This window comes from Thermothelomyces heterothallicus, assembly GCF_042370625.1.
Source record: "Thermothelomyces heterothallicus CBS 202.75 unplaced genomic scaffold P884_scaffold_31, whole genome shotgun sequence".
Lineage (NCBI taxonomy): Eukaryota > Fungi > Ascomycota > Sordariomycetes > Sordariales > Chaetomiaceae > Thermothelomyces > Thermothelomyces heterothallicus.
Genome location: NW_027192592.1, coordinates 135792 through 160518, shown reverse-complemented (window position 1 = coordinate 160518; position 24727 = coordinate 135792). Strand labels below are relative to the sequence as shown.

General features: G+C 56.1%; 9 protein-coding genes across 9 annotated transcripts; 7 read left to right on the top strand and 2 right to left on the bottom strand.

Annotated features, from left to right (window-relative positions):
• Positions 1 to 501: 501 nt before the first annotated feature.
• P884DRAFT_231210 (oxidoreductase-like protein) lies at positions 502 to 2011 on the top strand. Its single transcript, XM_069439818.1, has 3 exons — positions 502 to 725; positions 802 to 1293; positions 1383 to 2011. Exons 1-3 carry the CDS (start codon positions 677 to 679, stop codon positions 1904 to 1906), a joined length of 1065 nt encoding a protein of 354 aa, XP_069294177.1. The 5' UTR covers positions 502 to 676; the 3' UTR covers positions 1907 to 2011.
• An 803-nt stretch (positions 2012 to 2814) lies between these two features.
• Positions 2815 to 4615, bottom strand: P884DRAFT_250736 (uncharacterized protein). The gene has a single exon (XM_069440657.1). It carries the CDS (start codon positions 4199 to 4201, stop codon positions 2993 to 2995), a length of 1209 nt encoding a protein of 402 aa, XP_069294176.1. The 5' UTR covers positions 4202 to 4615; the 3' UTR covers positions 2815 to 2992.
• A 2592-nt stretch (positions 4616 to 7207) lies between these two features.
• Positions 7208 to 9102, top strand: P884DRAFT_84521 (uncharacterized protein). Its single transcript, XM_069446119.1, has 5 exons — positions 7208 to 7436; positions 7513 to 7549; positions 7620 to 7687; positions 7829 to 8199; positions 8319 to 9102. Exons 1-5 carry the CDS (start codon positions 7290 to 7292, stop codon positions 8830 to 8832), a joined length of 1137 nt encoding a protein of 378 aa, XP_069294175.1. The 5' UTR covers positions 7208 to 7289; the 3' UTR covers positions 8833 to 9102.
• Positions 9103 to 9371: 269 nt separating this feature from the next.
• P884DRAFT_302926 (GMC oxidoreductase-like protein) lies at positions 9372 to 11521 on the top strand (the record flags this gene model as incomplete). Its single annotated transcript, XM_069444982.1, has 4 exons — positions 9372 to 9552; positions 9612 to 9928; positions 9990 to 11390; positions 11477 to 11521. The coding sequence occupies 4 exons, from the start codon at positions 9372 to 9374 to the stop codon at positions 11519 to 11521; spliced, it is 1944 nt and encodes a 647-aa protein (XP_069294174.1).
• Positions 11522 to 12556: 1035 nt separating this feature from the next.
• P884DRAFT_210323 (uncharacterized protein) lies at positions 12557 to 13894 on the top strand (the record flags this gene model as incomplete). The annotated part of the gene is made up of 1 exon (XM_069438992.1): positions 12557 to 13894. One exon carries the CDS (start codon positions 12557 to 12559, stop codon positions 13892 to 13894), a length of 1338 nt encoding a protein of 445 aa, XP_069294173.1.
• A 518-nt stretch (positions 13895 to 14412) lies between these two features.
• On the bottom strand, positions 14413 to 15334 carry P884DRAFT_210350 (uncharacterized protein; the record flags this gene model as incomplete). Its single annotated transcript, XM_069438995.1, has 2 exons — positions 14413 to 15233; positions 15307 to 15334. 2 exons carry the CDS (start codon positions 15332 to 15334, stop codon positions 14413 to 14415), a joined length of 849 nt encoding a protein of 282 aa, XP_069294172.1.
• Positions 15335 to 15679: 345 nt separating this feature from the next.
• Positions 15680 to 17661, top strand: P884DRAFT_280532 (GPI transamidase component PIG-T; the record flags this gene model as incomplete). Its single annotated transcript, XM_069443450.1, has 3 exons — positions 15680 to 16050; positions 16117 to 16511; positions 16574 to 17661. The coding sequence occupies 3 exons, from the start codon at positions 15680 to 15682 to the stop codon at positions 17659 to 17661; spliced, it is 1854 nt and encodes a 617-aa protein (XP_069294171.1).
• Positions 17662 to 19131: 1470 nt separating this feature from the next.
• On the top strand, positions 19132 to 21184 carry P884DRAFT_287632 (uncharacterized protein; the record flags this gene model as incomplete). The annotated part of the gene is made up of 3 exons (XM_069443892.1): positions 19132 to 19764; positions 20047 to 20954; positions 20992 to 21184. The coding sequence occupies 3 exons, from the start codon at positions 19132 to 19134 to the stop codon at positions 21026 to 21028; spliced, it is 1578 nt and encodes a 525-aa protein (XP_069294170.1). The 3' UTR covers positions 21029 to 21184.
• Positions 21185 to 23357: 2173 nt separating this feature from the next.
• On the top strand, positions 23358 to 24070 carry P884DRAFT_272739 (uncharacterized protein; the record flags this gene model as incomplete). Its single annotated transcript, XM_069442547.1, has 3 exons — positions 23358 to 23432; positions 23471 to 23477; positions 23775 to 24070. The coding sequence occupies 3 exons, from the start codon at positions 23358 to 23360 to the stop codon at positions 24068 to 24070; spliced, it is 378 nt and encodes a 125-aa protein (XP_069294169.1).
• Positions 24071 to 24727: the final 657 nt, after the last annotated feature.

The window sequence follows — 24727 nt, the reverse complement described above, 5'->3', positions numbered from 1 at the left end:
GGCTTCGTGGTCCACTTTAGAAACTCAGCCTAACCCCCACGCCTACGGATAATTAATAAGGAAACGAAGGACGTTAGGTCAGGTATTTAGGTTGTTCGAGCTCATGTTTCAGGTAGAAAATAGAATTCTGGAACTTTCCAATTCAGAGTTCAACACCACAGAAATGAAGCAAGGGTTTGGCACTATTATGCTGGACAACTAAACTAGGGGCTTTCAACTCACTCACTACCTTGCTTTGATATGTGTACTTTAGGTATATACACGTCGCCCACTTTCCAAGTTGTAGCGACAAGCAACCCCGCTTTCCACTGGGGCATGTTTAAGCTGGTGAATCAACGGTTCGCATCTCCTGTCCTTTCGGGGTTCATCCTGGCTGCTGTATTCCCAGTATCCTGTACGGATTAATCCGCCCACGACGGGCCGAATCCCCCCCCCCCCCCCTCCCGGAGAAACGAGATCTCCACCCGAGTCGGACTGGTGCTTGCTTTATAATCAAACAACTCATGGCGCTAGTTCATGACGTTCCCTAGCATGCCGCCGACCCTCTTCGTTACCTGCACTCAGTACTAAAGTCGAAGCGCAGCCGTTGTCCCCCATCATCAGCCGAAACCATATTAATTAAGTGATAAGGAAGCGCAACCAGCAACTGAAACCACCATCTAGCCCGACAGTAGACATGACGACCGGGATCGCGCTGCTTGGTGCGGGCATCTTCGCGCGGCAGGGCAAGTCTCGCTTTTGAAGCCTCTCCCCTCACCTCCGTACCTCTGAGACTATTAACTTTCGTTTCTTGGGTTGTAGAGCACCTCCCCGCCATCGAAGCGGCGCCCTCCTTGACGCTCAAGGCGGTCTACTCACGATCGCAAAAGTCGGCCGAGGCGCTGGCGGCGGCGTCCCGGGACCCGTCGTCGGTGGCCGTCTACTTTGACAGCCCCGCCGTCGAGGGCCAGTCGCTGGACGACCTCCTGCGCCGCGATGACGTGGCCGCCGTCAGCGTCGTCCTGCCCATCCTGCAGCAGCCGGCCGTGGTCGAGAAGGCCATCCGCGCCGGCAAGCACGTGCTGTCGGAGAAGCCCGTGGCCGGCACCGTCGCCGACGCCGTCCGCCTGATCGGCTGGTACGAGAGTCTCGCGGACAGGCCGCCGCTCTGGGGCGTGGCCGAGAACTGGCGCTACCTCGAGTCGCTGCGGTACGCGGCTCAGAGGGTCAGGGAGATTGGCGGCGAGTTGGTGGCGTTCCGGCTGCAAATGTACGGCCGCATCACGCCGGATAACAAGTACTTCAACACCGAGTGTGCGTGCCCTTTCCCCCCCCCGTTCTCGCCGCCCTCTAGGGCTTGAAAGCATGCGGAATGATCTGACAGGAAGGACTTGTCGCTACAGGGCGCAAGGTGCCAGAGCACCAGGGAGGATTCCTCCTGGATGGCGGCGTCCACTTTGTCGCCGCCCTGCGGTTCCTCCTCGCCGCGGCGGGCCAGGAGGTCAAGAAGCTGGCCGGCTTCAGCGCCCTCCTCGACAAGGCCCTGATTCCCGTCGACACGGTCCACGCGGCCGCCGTGACGGGAGGCGGCCAGAGCGGCACCATCGTCATCTCGTTCGGCATGCAGTTCAAGTCAGGCACCGAGGTCGAGATCGTCACGACCAAGGGGGTCGTCTCGTGGAGCCCGACTGAGGTAAGGACGGTAGCCGGCAGAGGAGACGGCGGCGGCGACAAGGTGGAGGAGAGAAAGGAGTTTCCCCACAGCTCCGGTGTCACCAAAGAAGTCGCCGCCTTTGCGGATGGCCTAGCCGCCGGCAAGGTCGATGCTTTCCAGAGCCCCAGGGAGGCGCTCAAGGACCTCGAGATCCTACAAGCCCTGCTCGAGTCCGGTGATGGAGGTGCCATAGTCAAGGACATTTCCCTTTGAACGACCGGGTTGGTTCAGTAATTAAAGTCTCTGTTTCAACGAATCTAACCCCTTTTTAATCCATCATCGCCGCCCCCCTTGATACTCCCATCGCAGCTCACGGGCAAGGAAAAAATGCAAAAGCGACGCCGCAATTGCTACTTCCAGCAATTGTACCTAAGTAGTCTGTAGGTATTCTGACAACTATTCAATCTATTTCCATGGTGCTCCTCCGTATCACTCTTTCTGTTCCAGTAGATTTAGCAAATTTTGGATTGCGCGCCTGATGGTACGACCAAGTAATTCCTTTGCAAGATCTTGAACGGTGATTATTATGTTAATAGAGGCGATGATTGAATAATAATAGTTGATATGTATGCTAGTAAAGGCCATGGAAGCAAGGTCCTGCGTACACGAGGAGCGTTATGCACTAGTACTCCCTTGCAATAAGAAATGCACTTTCGGGGCCTAATTATTATCGTGAATTCAAGTGGAGGGCCATGCTCGGATTCGGTCAACGGCAGGGGCAATGGCATATACTGCACCGATCAGGAGCTTCAAGGGTGGAAACAAGAATGATGGAGTGCGAAACCGCTGCTACATTATGACTTTCGCAATAATTAGTCAGGGGCTTGCCGGAGCGCGCCATCTGAGCGTCATTCACGTCGAAGTGTCGACGATGAGAAGGCGAGATGGACGCGCCTTTTTTTTTTTTTGGTTTAAAAAACCAACACTGAGAAAGTGTAGTTATGCATGTGGCGAGTTCAGATGATGTCCTTTGACATCCTGTGCATGAAGTTCGCAGCAAGTGTTCTGCGGAACTTTCCGTGCTCTGTAGTTCCGTTGTCATACTTGCTTACTCTGTTCACAACTCACGCAAAGTAGGTCAGCACCAACACATATGATACGAGAAATGTGATGTGTATGCTATAAAAGAACAAAATGATGTTATGAATATAAATTTTAGGGTATCAATCTAATAACAATCTAAAAGATACACACGTGGACGTAATGAGACAAGGCGTTGCCACAAGTCTATCCCATCCAATCCCGTCCGCGCCCATCCGTTCCAAGCCCAATAAGAGCGAACTCTGGCCAGCAGCTCGGTTACCAGTAGATGAACTTGGCGCTACGGCGGGCGATGACGCCGTTGTTGCAGGTCGTGCCAGCTGCCACTGGCTGGGGAATGGCAATGCCATTGGCACAGAGGCCAAACGAAGTTGGGCTGAAGCAAATGATCGCCCCATCCTCCGAGCAGGCTTGGCCACCGGACGCACCAGAGCCGGAGCCGGAGCCCGAACCAGAACCCGAACCTGAACCGGAGTCCGAACCGGAGTCCGAACCAGAGTCCGAACCCGAACCGGAGCTGGAGCCGGAGCCGGAGCCGGAGCCGGAGTCAGAACCAGAGCCAGAGCCAGAGCCAGAGCCGGAACCGGAACTGGGAGAGGGGCTCGGAGCGGGAGTCATAAAAACGCCGCCCGGCAGGCCGGTCTCGGAGGCGGCTGGGGTCTCGGTAGGCGAAGCGCTCGACGAGCCGCCGTCGCTGCCGCTGCCGCTGTCGTCAAACTTGGGGATACCGTCGGCCTTGGGGCAGCTGCCCTCACTGCCCTGGGTGGGGTCCTCGAGCACCTTGCCGTACTTGCCCCGGTTGGGGATGTTGAAGACGCCGTTGCCGGTAGTGCACTCGCCGGCGACGTTGGCGACGAAGAGGTCGGGCAGCTCCTGGAGGAACTTGTCGTCGTCGGCGCCACCGGTGATCTGGACGGGGGCGCAGTTCATGTAGATCTCGCGGTTGCCGATCTTGTTGAACCAGGTCCAGGCGAAGGTCGCGTTGCCGCTGGGCAGCTCCTTGGGGATGGGCACGTTGAACTGGCGGACGCACTCGGTGCCCGTGTCGTTACCGCAGTCCTTGCCGTCCTCGCGCCCGTCCTGGTCCGTGCCGGTGCTCTGCAGGTTGCCCTGGGCTGAGGCGGGGCACCCGCCGATGATGGTGTAGATGGTCTTCCACTTGGACTTGTCCGCCGGCGGGGGGTTCTCATAGGTGACGCTGAACTGGCACGAGCCGCCGCCGTGCACGGCCGAGCCGGTGAACTTGACCACCTGGCTGCCGCCGGCCTGGATCGTGGTCGTCTCGATAATGTGGTCGGTGCGGCCCTGGCAGGGGAACGGGAATCCCGGTCCTAGCGGGTTGACCTGGACAGCATTGTCGCCGTGATAGTTGTACGGGGTCGGCGTGTTCATGATCATGTGGCCCTGGGCGCTGCCCAGCAGCAAGGCCAGCGCTGCGGCCGTCGTTGTTGTATACAGGGTCTTCATAGTGTCTCGATGGGTAAGCAGATACTAATCAGTCGTCACCGGGACGATGCAGGAAGAAGAGAGGCAGAAGAAGGAGAAGAAGAAGAAGAAGAAGAAGAAGAAGATGATGATGATGACGACCTATGCGTCTGTCTGTCTGTATTGGAGTGTCCGTGTTGGTATGCATGGTTGGTTCGATGCAAAGGTCGCCTGCTCTTATATGGGATCAAAGACCCAGAAATGACGGGGATCCATCTTGTTCTCTGAATAAGGTAACAACGAGGTGGATGGACTCCTAGGCCTTTGCTGTCGACTGATGAACAGTCAATCGCGGTGAGTGGTGAGGAAGGCCATTGTGATGAAACGGGCTCCGTGGTTCATCAACGGCCATTCAGGGCCACGCAAAATCACTCAAGGATCTTGACAAGGAACCAATCACCTCTCTTTGTCCGCCTCGCCGACTTTAACCTAAAAAATCTAAGGTTTCATGCATGAGTCACTCGCCAAGGGAAAGGTCCAATGAGCCTGAGCAACAGGGTTCCCGCAAGCTGGTTTCGAGAAGACGGTCGAGTACTTGCAATTAAAGTTTTGTGGGGTGCAAAGTCGAGGTGCCTGATCAACCCAGGTCCGGGCCCTCGGATGAAGTGGAGGCCAGAACCAGGGCTGGATGAACGAGAGCCAATCAAGCGGGTTGCAACATCACATCTCGAAACGACCCGCCCATCAGCTGCCAAGACGGGGGCCAGTTGGCCTCGGCCCGGGCATGTTGCGACCTTGGCCCTCACCAGACGATCACGCACAGGTATGGAATATCGCACACAAGATTTCTGTCTGAATCGACCGAGGCAAAACACTCTGTTGTACAAAGCATTGCAAACTCGACCTTCCCTGACGTCTCTCGCTTACATGTATTCCACCATTTGAAGGGCAGCCTCCATGTAGAAAGCTCGACCGGTTAGGAAGCATGGCTCATCTTAATGCAGCTGCAGCTCCGGCACAATCAGGGAGGAGAGACTTGGTTCTCGCCGTTGGTTGTGCGCATTGCTGCTTCCCCTTGGGATTTCATCCATGCAAACAGCCCCGACGACGCTGGTAAATCGCACGATGCCCTTTTAACTTCATTAGCCGCGTAGCGCTTCTTTCCTTGCAGGTTGATTGGTGACTTCAGGTTCCTAATGAGCCCAATCATCAACATATTTTAGGACCATTCCTTTCAGAATGAGGCGAGCTCGCGCGCGCAACGAACCATTTCCAACTTGCCACATCTCTGTCCCGTCTCCTCCCTTACCTCTAGCTTACGCGAGTGGCGTAACTTACATACAATCTGGGGGGTTGTCACTCAGAACCAAATCAGAATGCAGCCTTACACTACCTCTCATGGGGAAGCTGAAGATTTCTTCTGGAGATGGGTACCTACAACCTCAAACATCTCATCACGGGCCAGCGCTTCATCCGGAGCTGAGGACTACGTGCGCGGTACGTATAGGAAAATAGGAAAACACTTTCTGTGGCATTCTCGCTAACATAAACTGAGGATTCCGGTTGTTGAGCTGCTCCTCATCCAGCGTCAGCGACGCGGCCGCACCATGCGGCGCCACTCTCAGGGGGATGTGCTCCAATCAATAATAATGCCGCAACTGAGCCACGCAAACTAATCCGACAATAGCACAGAAGTGGCTTTGTGGCGGTTATCGCCCTGATATGCCCGACTTCCTCATCGAAGAGAAGCGTGGACTACGGAGGAATACGGATTACAATGTGCAACACATACACACAGTGCGTGAGGTGATGAAGCTGTTAGGACTAACTACTACCTGTAGTTACCACTGACAGATACTAAACCTGGTAAGTAAAGTAAGGTAAGTATAGTACCAGAATTGGCCTGACTTTATTTTCCAGTCGGCCATAAACTCGTCATCGCTTTACAATCGCAATTCCAGGCCTTTGAAGAAAAGAGAATAGAGCGCTAGTCCACAAATCACCACAGAGGCACCGGTTGGCAGTCCTAAAAGTGTAACTTTTATTGTTAGTAGTGTAGCTGGCACTGGCGTGAACGAGTTGATCGCTGTTGATTCGTCCGCAGACCCCAGCCCTTTTAAGCACCCTAACAGATGCATCGCTGCAGCCATACAAGTCTTGTTTTGATGGCTCTACGAAACATCAAATTGACATGACTTAAGAATTTCGCACGGCCAAGCTCTACAATCCCAACCCTTCCAGGCAGGTGCTTATATACAAAACTCAGGTACCCCTCCTAACGTTGCACATCGGCATCCATCGTCTCATGGCAATAAACTCGGTGAATCTATAGATTCCAACGGCTATCCCCGCCTTGGCGCTCGGGTAGCGAGCGCTTTGAACTAAATCCTCGGTGAGCTAGTGCATTACAGAGGGCGTGCATAATCAAGCGACCTGCGAATCCGCATGCAGGAGAGACTTGCAGTGTCTATTCCCTAGATGGATAACTAATACAGAGACACAGTTAGTTACATATTATTAACTTCACCCAACTGTTCAAAGCACAAAGTTCTGAGGGTGAGGGTACTTTTTTTGGCTCGTTTACCCCGTGGCTCTCCGGGGAGGCAGGGCCCCTGCGCCAGCCAGCCTTTAGACCGCCACCGAACCCTCAAAAAAAGGAACTGGCTTGCTGATCTCGGCTGTTAGAGGGTGGCGATTGGCCGATGCCAGAGCCCCGGGGCTGCATCCGCCCAATTCTTGCGCGCACCACGATGGCGCTGGTTCGGCTTGCTCCCCCAGATCATGGAGGCTGGAACTTTTCTCGGACTTTGATACCATACACTAGCTTCGGGCCGGATTATGTTTGCCATCACCATGTAATTCCTTTCGTCTTTTCCATACATCCGGATAGTTCCCAACGGTTCCGGACTCCCAAAGATGATAAGTATCTGCCCAGCAACGACAGGTCTCTTCCGTATCCCATTTAACTACTACTGAACTCCATCCGAACCAACGCCCCTTGCTGCCCGGGTGAAAATGTCGACGTGAACGACTAGCAGATTCCGTTGCGCATCTCCGGCAGTTTTTATTTTTCTTTCTTTCTTCACCTCCAGTATCCCCCCCGAGACGCAGATGATGGGCTCCATTCACAATGAGCGGGGACAGGACCGGCACCATCGTTGCCTGCGCCGTCGTGATGAATTGCCTGTCGGCAGTCGTCGTTAGCCTGCGCTTCTACGTCCGGGCTAAACTGCTCCGGTCCGTCAAGAGCGAGGATTGGTGCATGTTGGTTTCCATGGTACGCTTCCCAAACCGCTAATACGCTGTCCGATGTAGGCGTGTGGGAGCTGAGTGCCTTTCGCTCAAACGTCTAGCTTTTCTGCGTGGCCTTTGGCGTTTTTATGATTATGGGTGAGCTCAAACCCGAATACGGCAACATGTCTCCGTCAGTCTGAGGATGCTGACGTTTCGAGAAATCTAGAGAGCCAGAGCGGCCTCGGCCGCCATATGGTCGACGTATCGGAAGAGGAGTTTTCAGAGTACTTCAGGGTCAGTCTTGAATGAACCCGCGTCTGCCAGGTCTTGGAATATTTGGAGCAATGCAACCGTGTGGAGAACGAGAAGAAGAAGAGGAGGAGGAGGAAGAAGAACAAGAGTTGCGATCGCTGACATATTACTGTCCGGGAGCAGTGGTCCTGGATCGGGACGCTATGGTACAATCTCAGCCTCTGCTTCACCAAGATCTCCATCCTCCTTCTCTACCTGCGTGTCCTGACGCACGACTACATCCGCAAGACGACGTGGGCGGCCATTGCCATCGTGGCCATCTACAACGCCTGGGCCATCGGCATGTACCTGACCATGTGCGTTCCAATCGCCAAGGTATGGGACGCCAAGCTTGAGGGCTACTGCCACCCCACCTCGGTGTGGTGGGCTCTGACATACCTGCACATCATCACGGATTTCCTCATCTTCATCATCCCGATCCCCGTCGTGGTGACAATGACGGTGCCTCTCCGCCGGAAGATTGGTCTTTTGATCGTCTTTACCTTTGGTTTGTTGTGAGTAGTTTCTTTTGTTTCTTTTGCCCTTCCTTCCCTCCTCCTCCTCCTTTTTTTCTTTCCTTTTCCGTCTCAATGCCGCCAACAATGAGGCCTCTTTGTTGATGTAAGTTTTGCAGCGTCTGTCTCATCTCCGTCATCCGAACCATCATGCTCAGCAAGCTACTCTGGTCACCGGACCACACCTGGGATTTGGTTGCCATCGCGAACTGGTCGACAGCCGAAACCAACGCGGCCATTGTGTGCGGATGCATGCCAACGCTAAGACCGGTTTTGGCCAAAGTCTTCGGACCACTGGCGGATCGCCTCTTCCCACACCAACACCAGTCGCTGGAGGATCCCGAGTCTGCCCGGCCGAGAACGATTGGATCCTTGTCGTGGAACGCATTCCGGTTTGGCAGGCGAACCAGGGCCAAGGGGGCCGCTCCTCCGGCGGAGTCTGACCTTTCTTGGACCGATGGGACGACCCTCGTCTTGACTGGGGTGGAGAGCAATAAAAATAGCAACCCCCAGACCACAAACACAGACTCGGATGCTGAACTAACTATCAGCGGCACCGACCACGCGGTGGGCCCGATAAACGAAGGATTAAGACCGCCGCCCAAGGTATATGCTAGGGGGGTAAGCAGTTAACCCGCGAGTCGGGCTTTTTACTACAATGCAATGACAGCATCCATCCATTCTCATTGGATTAGTCGTTTTTGTTCTCACATTCCCCCCGAGGGGGCCAGCGAACGCAAATTCGCATTGCAACTTTGACAGGGCATAGAGTCCACAGCAGACCTGACGAATCACACCAGCAATAGACCGATAGCGAAATCAAGGGGGGCCCGGCACCCGCCCTGGCCAGCCTGTCGGCTGTGGCATCCGAGAGCCGACCGGGTTAGCGCCGCAACCGAATATCCTCACCTGCAGGAGCTCGACCGTCAACATTGCTGCTAGTGTACTTGTACACTACCCCACTGCATCTGCACTCCCGGCACTGCTGACAAAGAAGACCAAGAGAGGGGAAAATCCGGGGTTCTTGGTGATGTTCAACATTGGATAGTGTCCACCTTGGCTGGAGCTTAAAGGTGTGGGCACCGACTTGGGAACTCTGGGCAGGAAGAGAGTTTCCAAAACAAAGTCGGCGATGACTGAATGCGACGGAGGTGATTGAAGAATTCATCAAGATGGGCTTCCTCGCCGCCACTCTTGTGTCCTGTGCCGCTCTCGCGAGCTCAGCAAGCATCCCACGTCCCCATGCCAAGCGCCAGGTCTCCCAGCTTCGCGACGATTATGACTTCGTGGTTGTTGGCGGTGGAACTAGCGGCCTCACTGTAGCTGATCGGCTGACAGAGGCCTTTCCAGCCAGTAAGTCGTCCAGCATGTTTCCTCTCCCTCTATGCCCAGGCCCGAGCTCACCCACGCAGAGAACGTCCTTGTCATTGAGTATGGAGACGTCCACTACGCCCCGGGAACCTTCGATCCACCGACGGACTGGATCACACCTCAGCCTGATGCTCCCCCCTCCTGGTCTTTCAATTCCCTCCCCAACCCTGACATGGCAAACACGACAGCGTTTGTGCTAGCCGGCCAAGTGGTGGGTGGAAGCAGTGCCGTGAACGGCATGTTCTTTGACCGCGCATCCCGCCACGACTACGATGCGTGGACCGCGGTCGGCGGCTCCGGGTTCGAACAGTCCAGCCACAAGTGGGACTGGGAGGGGCTGTTCCCTTTCTTCCAGAAGGTGAGCGCGCCCAACTCCTCCTGACGTTGCTCCGAGCTTCGTCTCACTCGAGGCAAATCAGAGCGTCACATTCACGGAACCGCCGGCCGACATCGTCCAGAAGTATCACTACACCTGGGACCTGTCTGCCTACGGCAACGGCTCAACCCCCATCTACAGCAGCTATCCGGTCTTCCAGTGGGCCGACCAGCCGTTGCTCAACCAGGCATGGCAGGAGATGGGAATCAATCCGGTGACCGAATGCGCCGGCGGCGACAAGGAGGGTGTCTGCTGGGTTCCCGCCTCGCAGCACCCTGTCACGGCGAGAAGGTCGCACGCCGGGCTCGGCCACTACGCCGATGTGCTCCCGCGAGCCAATTACGACCTCCTCGTTCAACACCAGGTTGTCAGGGTAGTATTCCCCAACGGGCCGAGCCACGGACCGCCGCTTGTCGAGGCGCGGTCCCTGGCCGACGACCACCTGTTCAACGTGACGGTGAAGGGCGAGGTCATCATCTCGGCGGGCGCTCTGCACACCCCGACCGTCCTTCAACGGAGCGGCATCGGCCCGGCATCCTTCTTGGATGACGCCGGGATCCCCGTGACGCTTGACCTGCCGGGCGTCGGCGCCAACCTCCAGGACCACTGCGGTCCGCCCGTCACGTGGAACTACACCGAGCCCTACACCGGCTTCTTCCCGCTCCCCTCCGAGATGGTCAACAACGCGACCTTCAAAGCCGACGCCATGGCCGGCTTCGACGAGGTCCCGGCCCGCGGCCCCTACACGCTCGCCGGGGGCAACAACGCCATCTTCGTATCGCTCCCACACCTCACGGCCGACTGCGGCGCCATCACCGCAAAGATCCGCGCCATGGTCGCCGACGGAACGGCCGGCTCGTATCTCGCGGCCGACGTCCGCACCATCCCGGCGATGGTGGCCGGCTACGAGGCCCAGCTCCTCGTGCTCGCCGACCTGCTCGACAACCCGGAGGCGCCGAGCCTGGAGACGCCGTGGGCGACGAGCGAGGCGCCGCAGGCGTCGTCGGTCCTGGCCTTCCTGCTGCACCCGCTCAGCCGCGGCAGCGTGCGGCTCAACCTCAGCGACCCGCTCGCGCAGCCCGTGCTCGACTACCGCTCCGGGTCCAACCCGGTCGACATCGACCTGCACCTCGCCCACGTGCGGTTCCTGCGCGGCCTGCTCGACACGCCCACCATGCGGGGCCGCGGGGCGCTCGAGACGGCGCCCGGCTCGGCCGTGGCCGACAGCGACGAGGCGCTGGAGGAGTACGTCCGCTCGCACAGCACGCTGTCCTTCATGCACCCGTGCTGCACGGCCGCCATGCTGCCCGAGGACCGGGGCGGCGTCGTCGGGCCGGACCTCAAGGTGCACGGGGCCGAGGGCCTGAGGGTCGTGGACATGAGCGTGATGCCGCTGTTGCCGGGGGCGCACCTGAGCGCCACTGCTTATGCGGTGGGGGAGAAAGTAAGTCTGAGCGAGACCTTGCTTTGCACAAGGTGCCCGAAATCGCCAGAGATTGTGTGCGTGTGCTGACGAATCTGGTGGCGTAGGCTGCGGATATTATCATCCAGGAGTGGATGGACAAGGAGCAGTGACGAAACGATTGACTTTGTGATGAGATGGCAATGCTCAATTCGAAGGAGCCAAGTATTTCTGGTAAGAACCTGGCGCGGGAGGAGGTAGTCACGATAAAAAAAGCCCCAAAGTGCTGGTACCTATCCTTTCCTGCCCCTGCCTGTGGCAGAATATTATCTGGCAGAAAGCACATCTTGCCTGATTTCTGCACCCACGGTCTCGCAAGGGGAGAAAGGGGAAAAGAAAAGAAAAGAAAAAAAAATAAGAGAACAAGTAAACATAAACAAATAAAAAATGAGTTGATAAATAAGCACCACACTTGCCCACTGCTATTATGGATGATGCACTCGTCTGCGCGCCATTTCAATGGAGTCTTCAGACATGGTCCGTGGACCAAGTTTCTGGATGCCGGCGCGTTCTGCAGGATGCGCAAGTCATCCAGCCAAGTTAGAAATCCGGGCATGCACTCGAGTTACATTAGGTTGTGTCTCATCTTCATCTCTCGTGGTGCAGGATGGGAGCCTGAACAACAGTTCATATCTCCAATGTTCTCGGCCAAGTCAGCCGGCCAGGAGCTGCAAGAGAGTCGTGGGTGGGCGTTGATTATCTTGGCGTACCTGCGATGTGTCATTTCCTGGTTTTGGATGGGAAATGCCTCAAGTAAAGCGGCCTCAATCTTGGTAAGGTAGTGTACAGTACCTATTGATGATCGAACAAGGTAGGGCCAGCACAGAGCGGGAGCAAGGAAAAAACGGGACGGCGCTGTGCCGCTGCCATCAGTTGCAGCCGGCTGCCCCTCGCGCTTGTGGGGCGGCGCTCTGTTGCCCCGCGAAAGCCCAAGGGACCAAGAAGGCCGCGCTGCAAGACATTCCCCACTTCAATTAAGCCCCTCGAACCCCCCCATCTGGTCGCCTGCAGAGAAACGGGCTCCGCGTCCTATTCAGAGAGGGAGCACCGGCTCCGTCGCGAATTCGAATTTGAACATTCGAATGCGCTTAAACGTAACTATCACTATACCACCAACCAAACTCTCCATCAATTCTCCATTCGCAGCCATGGACCAGGACCAGTTTGGCGGCCGCACCGACGACGATCTATTCGCTGATGACATCGAGCCAGTGGAAGAAGAGACAGTCATCCTGTCCGAAACCGTCACCGTTCACGATGCTCCCGCAGCACCAAGTCCGGCACCTGCACCGGCACCTGTCTCGCAACAGCCCGCTCCCACCGCGCCGGTTCACCCGGTGAGGGGATCGTTAGCGCAATCCCGCCACAATCCGGGGCGACGGGGGGATAGCAAGTCCCCTCGGCCACCGGGCAACAATAATGGCAATAACAACAATAATAATAACAACAGGAATAATAATAATCACAAGAGAACTTCGAAGTCCGGGAACGCAAACAACTCGCCGTCCGCCCAAGAATCCACGGCCACCTCAGCGCCAACTACAAACTCCAAACAACCCCCCACCGGCCCGCGCGAGCCCTCCGGCACAGCACCAGGAGCAAAAGCCAAGGGATCGACGGCATCCGCGTCGACAAACAACAACAACAACAACAACAACAACAACACCGCCTCGGCCATCTCCCAAGCCAGGCTCAACTCGGGGGCGAATCCGCGCCCGAAGCTCACGGAGGAGGAGCTGACGGAGCGCATGGAGAAGATGCGGCTGCTCGCGGCCGAGAAGACGCGGCGGTTCGAGGAGGCGCAGCGCGACGAGTCCGAGTTCGCGGCCGCGTACGCGCACGACATGGAGAAGGCGCTGGAGCGCCGCCGGGCCGCCGAGGAGGCGCGCCGCAAGCTCGAGGACGAGCGGGCCAAGAACCGGGAGCGCAAGCTCAAGGCCATGGCCGGCAAGGAAGGGGGCGGCTGGGACGCCGGCAAGGAGGACCTCGTCGGTCGCGAGGAAGACAGGAAGGGGGGGTTCAAGGGAGCCCACGGCGGGGTGAGGGGCGCCAGGTCCGCGGCCGGCCTCGGGGCGAGTCGGTTCGCCAGCGGCGGGGGCTTCGCGGATGAGGGCGGAGACTTTAACGGGTTCGGGTTGAGAGGGCGAGGCAGGGGCCGGGGTGGTGGACGGGGCAGGGGTGGGCGCGGAGGCGGGGGACGGACGCTGTTTGATGAACGCGAGGGAGAGAATGGGCGAGATCAGGCACGGCCGAACCCACCTGCTGCTGCTGCTGCTGCGACGGCGGCGGAGTCGTCTCCGCCGAAGAAGGCCGACCTGAAGCAGGAGGATTTCCCCCCTTTGCCGACATCAGCTGCCGCGGCGCCTAAGACGGTCGAGGCCGCGTGGGTGTCCAAGCCCGATGTTGACCTTTCCATCGCATCGCCCGTAGGCAAGTGGGATGAGGAGGTGGCTGCTGATATCGCTGCCAAGCAGAACCCATCATAGGAGAGGGAGTGCGAGGCTCAAAAGGCGGTCACTGGTCCATGGCGCATCCATCATCAAATAGCGACGCGCAACGCTAGCCAAGTTGGGGCTTGGCGGAGCAGGTTCGTCACGGTAATTGAGATGGCTCTATATATATATAGACACCAAACACGGCAGTGGACGAGGAAAAGGCCGACAGAAATGCTCGAATCAATGGCCGCGGTTAGGCCAGGCTTACCGGAGCGGCCCGCGGTAAACGACCTTTACGAGAGATAGTAACCCGGCACCCAGCGTAGCCTCTGTGCCCTTGATCATGAAAGTCAAACCCACATGACCCTGACCGATTCACGGGGTCTTTTTATTTGGAAATTTTTGCATACGATACCGTGCTTGGTTAATAAAAACGAGAAGCAGAAGAACACCAAGAAAGAAGCTGGAAGCATTAGCCCGCCGTGATATCGTGCCATACCATATATCCCATAATACGCAACGCCAAAACGCCAGTGAATGCAAGTGTCCTACCGCTCCCTTTCCCGTTTCTACCAACCCCTCCTCGGCCCGCGCGGACGGAAGCCACCGCTCCTGGACCCCCTGCCTTTCCACCCATCGCCATACCCGCCGGCGGGGCCCGTCGGGACGCCGCCCATATCCTCGTCCCCACCGCCGCCCATGGACATTGGCGGCCGCTGCCTCCCCTTCATCTCCTTGGGGAGCGCGTCGTAGGCCTTGCGCATCTGAGCAAAGCCCAAGTGCATCTTGCCAAAGAAGTGGTCGGCCAGGCGGCGGTCGTTGTCGAGCCGGCTCAGGTACGCTCCGCAGACGTCGCAGACCTGCAACTTCTGGTGGCCCGAGGGCCCGGACGTCTCGGACAGCGCCTTGAGCTCGCGCTCGCGCTCGGCCTTGGCCGCCTGCGCGTGGCGCACCTTGTAGTACTCGTCGTAGGCGCGCGCGACCTCGCCCGACTCGGCCAGGATCTCGACCTCGAGCAGGCCGTTGGCGATGGTCGAGCCCAGGTCCGAGATGGCCTTGAGCAGCGCGTTGGTCTGGCGGACCTCGTCGGGCGTCTTCTCGAGCCGCCGCTGGAGCGTGTCGATGTTGCGGTTGCACGCCTCGATGCGGTTCTGCAGGTCCCGCATGTAGTCGTACTCGAACCCGTACTTCTTCTTCTCGGCCTCGGACAGGTTTTCGTACTCGGCCTTGAGCGCCTCCGAGTGCACGCGCGGGCAAGGGCCCAGGTCGGCCTTGGTGTTGGTAAAGAGGTCGTGCGGGCAGGTACCGACGAGGTAAGAGCGGCAGACTTTGGGGTCGGTGAGCGGGAGCTGGGCGCTACGTGACGCCATGCCACCTCCCATAAGCTGCTCTGCGCAGAAGAAACCCATGTTAGCACTCATCGCATTGTTGAGACGAGGAGGGATGAAAAGGAAGGAGCGTACCAAGCAGCTTTCGTTGTTCGGCAGCCATTGTGCAAAAAAAAAAAAAGGTTTGTGGGCTCTGATGAAGATGCTGGCAAGGGATACTCGATGTCGAGGTTTGTTCAACGTGTCAGTGGTGTGGGTTGAAAAGATGTCCGACAAGGTGCTTGGCTTCCTGGTTTAGAGTTGCGGGTCTGGAGATGGGAAATTTGGAGGTGACCGCCTTGGCCTGGCGGAGCGAACAGCGTCAGCCGCGTTGCAAGGCTGCAGAGCGCGTTAGGGAAAGTGTGGCCACCTTTATCCCGGGACTGCCAAGACTTATCATCGTCGAACCTCTCGTCTCCCTCTCGCGGATCCCATGCGCCAAATGGCCAAACGGCGCTGAGGAAGCAAGATGCGCCAATTCCTACCCTTCCTGTCGTTCCTTTGGGTTTTCCTTTTTTCCTTGAATGTCTTTCCTGCTTCGGCATCCTCCGACTACTATGAGCAACTGAACCTGCGGCCGCTGCCTCTGTCCTCGCTCCTTGCGAGCTTCAACTTCCGCTCCAACACGACCTTCTCCGAGTTCGAAAAGGGCAACTTCCGCTTCTTCCCGCGCTCGCTCGGTCAGATCCTGCAACATGCCGGCACGCGCGAGCTTCATCTGAGGTTTAGCTTGGGGCGATGGGATGCCGAAACTTGGGGCGCCAGGCCGTGGAACGGCGCGCGTGAGGGCGGCACTGGTGTCGAACTCTGGGCGTGGCTCGAGGCTGACGCGGACGAGGAGTAGGGCACTCTAGTTTGATTCCCGACCATCGACACTGCCGCTTACTGACAACAATTGACTCGCAGAGCGGACCGCAAATGGCGAACCCTCACAAACGCCCTGTCGGGGCTATTCTGCGCCTCGGTCAACTTCATCGACGAAACCCGGACGACACGCCCCGTAATGTCCTTCCAACCCGAAGGCGACCATCCTACGGACAGTAATATGCATCTGCTCTACGGCGTGCTGCCTCACGAGGTGGTCTGTACCGAAAACCTTACCCCGTTCCTGAAGCTCCTGCCATGCAAGGGCAAAGCCGGGATCGCCACGCTGCTCGACGGCCACAAGCTGTTTGACGCTTCGTGGCAAACCATGGCCATCGATGTCCGCCCAGTTTGCCCCCCCGGCGATGAATGCGTTCTACAGATCGAGCAAACTATCGACATGGTCCTTGACATCGAACGGTCCAAGCGGCCGAGGGGTACGTCGTTCTCCAGGCAGGGCCACCCCGCCATCTCCGCTGTCGACTAACAGAGCTTCAAGACAATCCTATACCCAGACCCCCGCCAGCCGATCGGCTGCCTTGCAACACTTCGAAGCCCTACCACTCTCATGACACATGCTTTCCCATGGACCACACCAACCAGGAGTGGTCACTCGCCCAGATCTTCGGCAAGCCCGTGAAAGGAACCTGCCCTCTTGCAGACCCGGCCGTACCTCCGGTGTGCCTCCAGGTTCCCCACTCTCGCACTGTCTTTGTCACCCAGGACGTTTCCGAGAAAAAGAACCCCGACCAAGTTTCGCGCTGCTTTCACGTCTCGCCGCCCGAGACCGAGCTGGAGTTGATGCTCCCCCGCCTCGAGGATGGCGCCTCGGCCGGCATCCTGACACCGGAGACTCCACTTCTTTATGCCGAACGCAGCTTCACCGGCTACGGCCAGGAGCGCGGCGGCGTGCAGACTATTCTGCGCAACCCAAGTCCCGACACCGAGGTCGAATTCATCTACATGGAAACACTCCCCTGGTTTATGCGTATTTACCTGCACACCATGGAAGCGCGCGTAGCCGGCACATCCTCATCGCCATCCTCGTCTCGTAATGACAACAATAATAGCAAAAATAATAGCGCCGCAGACCGAGACAATGACGACATTAACAAGTCGCTGATCCAACAAGTTTACTACCGCCCGGCCCTTGACCGCGCCCGCGGTACCCAGCTCGAAGTGCGTATGCGCGTGCCCGCGGCCTCGACCGTGTTCCTCACGTACGACTTTGAAAAGTCCATCCTGCGGTATACCGAGTACCCGCCGGACGCGAACCGCGGGTTTGACGTGGCCGCCGCCGTCATCACCATCCTCGACCGCGGGGCGGAAGGGAATACGGCGGCCCGGGCGGCGTACAACCTCAGAACCACGTCGCTGCTCTGCAGCCTGCCCACGCCCGACTTCAGCATGCCGTACAACGTCATCATCTTTACCTCGACGGCCATCGCCCTGGCGTTTGGCGGCATGTTCAATATTCTTGTGAGGCGGTTTGTGGCGGCCGATGAGGGGCCGGAGGCCGGGCTGGCGGTCCTGGTGGGGAGGATAAAGGCGAAGTTGAGAGGGGCGGCCAAGGGAGTAAAGAGTTGATGTCGGGACCAGCTCGCACGGATTCTGGACTTGTGTACGACTTGCTCATCGAATCATTATCATTTGTCATCATCATCATCATCACCATCATTGTATATCCAATCTATACTGCTTCTGTTTGCTTCTCTACGCGAGGCTTTCGATTGGGAACGGGACAGGACTTTTATGGTTTTGCAGGATCTCGCCGCCGTCCTTGGCTCTCCCCATGAGGGGGCCACCGGTTTTGTGGGAAGGGCTAATTACTGCGTGAGCACGCACCCCTGTGTCGAAAGGATCTGGGTCATCTTGATCGTCAGCGTTAATTGGGCTACAGCTAGCTCAAGATCGCCATTCCCCGAACTCGGAAGCTCGGGAGTCATCTTGCAGATCATCGAAGGCGATCATCAAGGGTCCTCTTACCTCTTCTGTGGGTTACGTCAATGTTGGATGATACCGACCAAGGTGGGTGGCTGACTGGCTCTCTTGCGTTATCACCGGCGTGAATTAATAACTAGTGGAGCTCCGTGCAAGATACGGGCGAGATAAGTGTGGTTCAGCATGGTCAATCACGGTTCCACCCCGGAATTGGGTCGAGGCGAACATTGTATTTCAGCTGGGCGCCCCTATTTATTATCATTCTGCCTGACCGTCCAGGTCTGCAGGTGTATGCATGTACTGTACATACATACATACCGATTCCTCCGTACTTCAAGCTTGTGAAGAATGCCCCCGAAGCATCCACAGCAGCACTTTGGCGTCAAAAAGATTATCTTTGGGTCCGGTCCGGCAAGAGCATCGATTTTGTGGACTACAATGCTGTCGTTGAAAATCTTTGATCTCTTGCAGTGGGTGGCTGATTCGGGTCGACCTAGTCACATCCCATTCGACAATCTCTTCGTCAGGAAATGTGTCTGCAACGTCAGTTGTATCTGTCCGTTCAAGTATCTTAGAGACGGTGTCTAGGGCTGGAATGACGTACCAGGTGAAAGAAATTCATCACTGTGTTGCTAGAGGTTGGATTGTGTAATTAGATATTTTCACGCTCTAGTCCTCGTGAGAAGAACGCAGTGGTTAATTAATTAGAGAATATTATTCCCCATATTCAATCCCCCTTTCCGCGTTCTAGTCCGACCTTGTTTCATACCTTAATTTACTTCCCAGCTGGGCCTTGCGCTGTTGAATTTGGACTAATTACGCCTTTTCTTCCCTGCCCGAGCGGTGTGTCACAAAGTTTAAGGTTCTTGCCCACCAGCTGAAGGTACCCCCGTCGGATTGATGGATCGGATTAGCGTAGCACCCACCTTACTTAAGGTAATTAATTACCCGGGCTTCCAATTTGATTTGTGTTTTCTGTTGAACAAACCCGACTTCTGCTCTCAGTTCTTCATCGCGAAAACTAAACGGAACGCGAAATTGAACAGTCGACAGCAAACTGCTACCAATCCTTTCGAATCAACCGTAACGGCGGCCAAGAGCCATCGGCCCCCAACGATGATGCGAGGCATCGAGGAGCAGCCGCCCCGGCCACCGACTCTGCTACGGCTGCCTCCTCACGTACGCCATCGCATATATCTTCATATAGGCATAGCCCGCCGTGATGGGCGCCCAAACACGTATTACTTGGATGGTCGCAAGGAGTCGCGAATATTCGTGTCGGCCTTTGACCCGCCGCCGACACGCAACTTCGCCGGCCTACTCCGGTCCTGCCGCGACCTTTACACCGAAGCCGCTGCCCTGCTGTATTCTGCCAACCAATTCGTCATCTACGCTTACAAGGCCTCCCTCGAGTCCCTTCAAGCCCTGTCGCCAACGGCCATCGCCTCCTTGACGAGTCTCAAGATCGTTCTCAACGAGTGCTCGTGCCACTATCCGGTCGACTCGAAGGACTATCCGCCGCTTTGCTGTTGCGACGATGTCGAGCATGAGCCGCACGCTAATAGTATCCGCGCCCAGTGCGCCAAGTACCATGGGAGTGTGCACCGTCGACCGCTGCTCGATCCCGTCTCGTCGGGTATAGACTTAACTTCCTCTAAGCTAGCAGCCCAAGCCCTACTGACTAGCTGGTACGACGCTGCGGTCCACTTGTCGTCCCACGTTCGCCCCGGATGCCTGGCGCTCTCGTTAGTTTGCGATATCAACCATCAGCACGAGTATGCGCTAGAGGCTGGCCAGCTAGCCATCGCCCCGCTCGCCCTCTTCCCGCCCCTCAAAGACTGCCGTGTACGGCTTTGCAAACAATGGGACCGCGCACTCCAGCGGCTGGCCGAAAGCGCTATCCTAAAAGCCTGCCCTAAGCCGTCAGCTCTTCGCCTTGCACCTGCTAAGGCACCGTCGGCTCTAGTAAACCTGCCGCGCGAGCTACGACTTCTTATTCTCGAGTATACAGACCTGGTAACCCCCTGGAAGGAGGTCACGTGGTGCAGGAGATATCGCCGCTACCAAGTATGCTGCCCGCCTTGTCTAGCTTCCGAGGGTAGATGTCAGCCTTACATTCATCACGGTTGCCGGCTGAGCCAATGCCTTGGCGTCGACCCCTCGGGCCGGCCAGCACCGTGCCCAGGCTGCTTTTGCCGTCGCCGACACGCCGCCTTCTCCTTCACCTGCAACTGCTGGGCTCCACCAACCAGCCTCTTTCTCGTCTACCACGCCTTATACCGCGATGCCCAGCTTGTCTTCTTCTCGCGTAACCATTTCATTGTTCACGATGTCCAGGCGTGGCCGTTCTGGGCCCTGGACTCCACGGGAACCGCCAGCACCGAGGAGCACTACCCATACGAGCGTCTCGCTGCATCGCATTTCCTCCGAGATGCCGTCCCTGCTGACTGTCTCGCCCATCTCCGCTTCCTCGAGCTTGTCTTCCCGCCCTACATGCCGCACGACTGGCCCGTTGATGAACACCCCGCCATAGTGGACTGGCGCGACACGGTTAATTGGCTGCGTGGTAAGATCGACGCACCGGCGCTTACCATACGTGTCGTCTTCGCCGACTTCCTTTACAACCCGGCGGCACGCCGCGAGGGGACGACCAAGGACGAGGGGATGCAGATTGTGAGAGGCTACATGCACATCACTCAACCTCTGAAACCCCTGGTCAAGCACGACGGTCTGGCCTCGCTATTCGTACAGGCGGCATTTCCCTGGTCATGGGCACGGAACGTCATCCGACAGGGGCAACATCCGGACGACTGGTGGAGCCAGCGGCTGGCCGAGGAGGAGCAACGGCTAAAGGAGCACTTGGAACGTATACCAGGCTGTGAGGCGATTGTCAATTCATGTAACAAACCTGAGCCGAGAAGGAGCGCTTGGCAGACCTGGTATGATGTAGACTGGTATTCTTAACTGGTGACACAGCGTCTTCCCACTCTGGGTCAGCCCGCGTCATTTGTAGGGCTAAGGGACGCTACCTCAAGGGATTCTTATAGGAGAAGCACCCCCCTCTGCTAGCAAGGCTTTGCCAAGCGAGATGCGCTTTAAAGGCTGCGCGGACTACTCATGTGATGAACCAACCGCACTGCAGTCAGGACCAGGCGTCTGACCATCGAGGACATGTCCCCGGCCAGTCGCAGTTACAGGGGATGCAAGCAAAGATGCGTAAAGGCCAGCCAGGTGTCTAAAGCAAAGTAGGGATTAGAGGAGTAGTACCAAGCCCAAAGCAGAGTATAAATCTAATTATATACTTTGACTCCTATTTACGAACGACACCAGATGTGGGCGGGTAGGCAACCATGCGTGGACGTTAAGCGCATCCTCTGCAATCCGACTATAGCAGTACAGGCAGCAAAGATCGTCCTTAGGACGGGGCTCTTTAAGCAAATTCAGGACCGTCCGGTCTACAGTACTCCAGTAATTATACCTAGCGTTGACGCGCGAGAATTGGTAGACAGAAGCTGAAGAGGGCCGGGAACGACCTGACAAGAGCGAGTACACGGAACGGATAGTAAGACTGTAAGTAAAGGGGCAACTACAGTGCAACGGAGATGTCAACTCCTGTAGGAATTGTCTAGCTGCGAACCGGATATTTCTGTAAGAGTTGCTGTCGCCGGAAAAGAGAGACGGGAACACACGTTTCTGGAAAAAGAAGTAGGAACACCTGTATTTATAGTTGTACGCTGTATAGCTGCTAGTAGGGCAGCTGGGTCAGTCTATGAATTCATCATCGTCGTCATCATCATCATCATTATCAGCATCTTCTTGCATTCCTAGGACATGTCTGTCCTAAGATCTGTAGGTAGTCCTAGGAAAACTAGTTAGTCCTAGGACTCAATGTTCCTAGGACTATGCTAGGCCTAGGACAACTCTAGATGATGATAGTAATGGATTCATGGACTGACCCACCGCCCTAGCGGCGGCTATACATCGTATAACTATAAGTATAGGGCTCCCATTTGCTGCTTCTGGGAAAGAAATCCTTCCTACAAGAAATTCCAACAGGTCGTTCCTACACAAAGTTTGCTCTCCCGGCCGCTTGAATTTGGTTACCTCTCCCCTAGCAGTCCTAATACCTGTTCTGTGTGTATGTACTTGTCAGGCCTTTCCTGGCCCTCCTCTGTTTCTGTCTACTGATTATCACTCTTCTGCGCACTGTGTGTTGGAGTACTGTGATAGGGCTTCCCGAGCTACTGCGGGAGTTCGGTCCATGTGATCGCCTTGGCTGCTTGTACTGCAATTGACGGGCTGCCGAGCTTGGTACAGCTAGGACGATAGCTTTATATCTGTGTTGCGCTCGAGTGCTAATGTGACTGTAACCGTGGCATTGGAAGTGTCTATGACTTGCTCGTTGATATGTTTCAGGTCGGTGTTTACTTGAGGCCACTGAGACGTTACTACGACAGGCTAATGCGTCAGGGGTACGTCGCTTAGGGTCGCTATCAGCTAGGGCACAGGTGAACTGTGTAGTCTGCAAAATGTATCGCGTATGCAGAGCAGCCATAGAGCACTTGGGGGACGATCATGGCCCGGTATACTTGCCGCAGATCGATTGCCCCAGTGCCCTACATGGGGGAGGCCAACGCAGACAGGGTCAACAGTCGCTGTGTAGCCCTAGCTTCGACCTTTTCACGTTGGTAGTCCCATCGGAGTTTGGTGTCTATCTAAATACCGAGGTATCGACACGATGGGGAGGCCTGAATCGTGGCGTAGGGTAGCCGGGGGGCATGTGTGCTGTTGGCCTTGGGATCTCTGGTGAAGCAGAGGACCTCGTATTTCGCCGGAACAAGCTGGGATCCACGCTTCGCTGCCCATTCTTCAGCCTTTCGGTGGACGATCTTGAGACTTGTGCAGTTGCGTTAAGCCGCCAGAAACTGGAAAGCCAAACTTGCTTTGGTGTAAGCATCCGAAATCCAGTCTCCTGGACGTGCCAGGCCGCAATGGGACCGCGCTTGTATGTATGTACATACGAAACGCAAGAGTGCGCAAGGGGGGCGCTAGGTGACGGCACAAAGAGAGGCACGAAAGTACACAGCGCAACAGGCGCAACAGGCGCAAAACACGCTAGTCAAAGGCAATGGTTGCAGCCTGGTAGAAAATCATTCACGTCGACTGAAGCAGTATAAGCAGAGTCTACATCAGATTAAGCATTACTATCTGCTTCGAAGCGCTAATTAGCACGAGGAAATTGTGGCATAGCAGGCCCGGCGCCGAGCTTGTCGAAACCTGGAACCTAATTATTCTTTGTTAATCGTTGTCTGGATTGAATCTGCGCTTGCCTCGCGCTAAAAATGCGCTTTCAATTCGCCCTAACAAACGCGTGCGGTTCAAAATGGGAGACGATTGGCTGGGAGCTAAGCAACCAGGTATGAGAATAGAACATCCTTATGTGTACAGAATATAGAAATCTGGTAAGAGGAAAAAGAATCGGTCATATCGGGTCAACCAGATGTCCCTGCCCCCCTTCTGGTTAACTAGATACCCCTGGCCCCCTTTCCTGGCCAACCGAGATGCCCCTGTAATCCCCTTCCTTGTTCACCAGATAATCCTACACCCCTTCCAGATGCTCCTACCCCCCTGTTTCTGCACCACTCCGACTCTAGTCAACAGAAATCCAAGAATTAGAGATATGAACAGACTACAGAGCTCTTTACAGGGAGTTACTGTATTATTACCTTGCTAGCGTAGATTTAACCTGACTTTTCTAGACTCAATTGACCAGCTCCGTTTGCAAGGCATCAACAACTACATCTCCCTCCCCCAAATCATCGTGTGCGGTGACAAGTCGTCTGGCAAGAGTTCCGTTCTAGAGGCAATCTCGGGTGTTTCTTTCCTAATCAAGAGCATCCTCTACACTCGATTTCCAACCGAGCTCGTGTTGCGTAGGACCCTACAAATTATCGCGGGTGTTTCCATTGTTCCCAATGAATCCCATCCGGAAGCTGAGCGTAAGGCTCTTCTGGCCTTTCGCGAGAAGCTGGACGGTTTCGACAATCTCCCCTAGTTGGTCGAGAGAGCAAAGGCCGAGATGGGCATCACGACGTACGGTAGAGCCTTTCCCAAGGACATCCTCCGTCTACAGAGGGATATGGTGGCACCGTTTGCGGCACGGATGTAGTGATATAACGGTGCCATGGTCCAACACGAGGTTTCAAACGAGCGGTTGTGGCACAGGGCCTTACAGCATGGCGACCGGTAGTATAAACCTATAGCACAATCAAAATCTAGCACAATAGCCTAAAAATAGCCCTCCACTGAAACATGAAGATTCCGGATTTCTACGGCACAGTGATGCGCCGCCATCATTCCAGGTTCACGGCAGGTTGCTAACGCGATCCGGGATTTAGGGTTCGGCCAAATGCTTAGATACAAGTTAGCATATAATTAGATAACCCTATAAACATTCTATTACGCTAACAGGGATGACGAGCCAGGGTTTGACATATATTTAGATAGTGTCAGAAGCGATGGAGCTTCTAAAGCATTAGCTACGCGCGTGCCGCAGCGTGTACTTGTAAGGCGCTCGAACGCATTGACCAGTTCTTTTGTCTATAAATATCACTCGTTTTTGTCTCCAAGGCACCTTTCAATCCTTCAAGCTACCTACGACAAACGCTCTTCGAAGCTTACCGGAGCCTACTACCACGTTCGGCAGACAGCA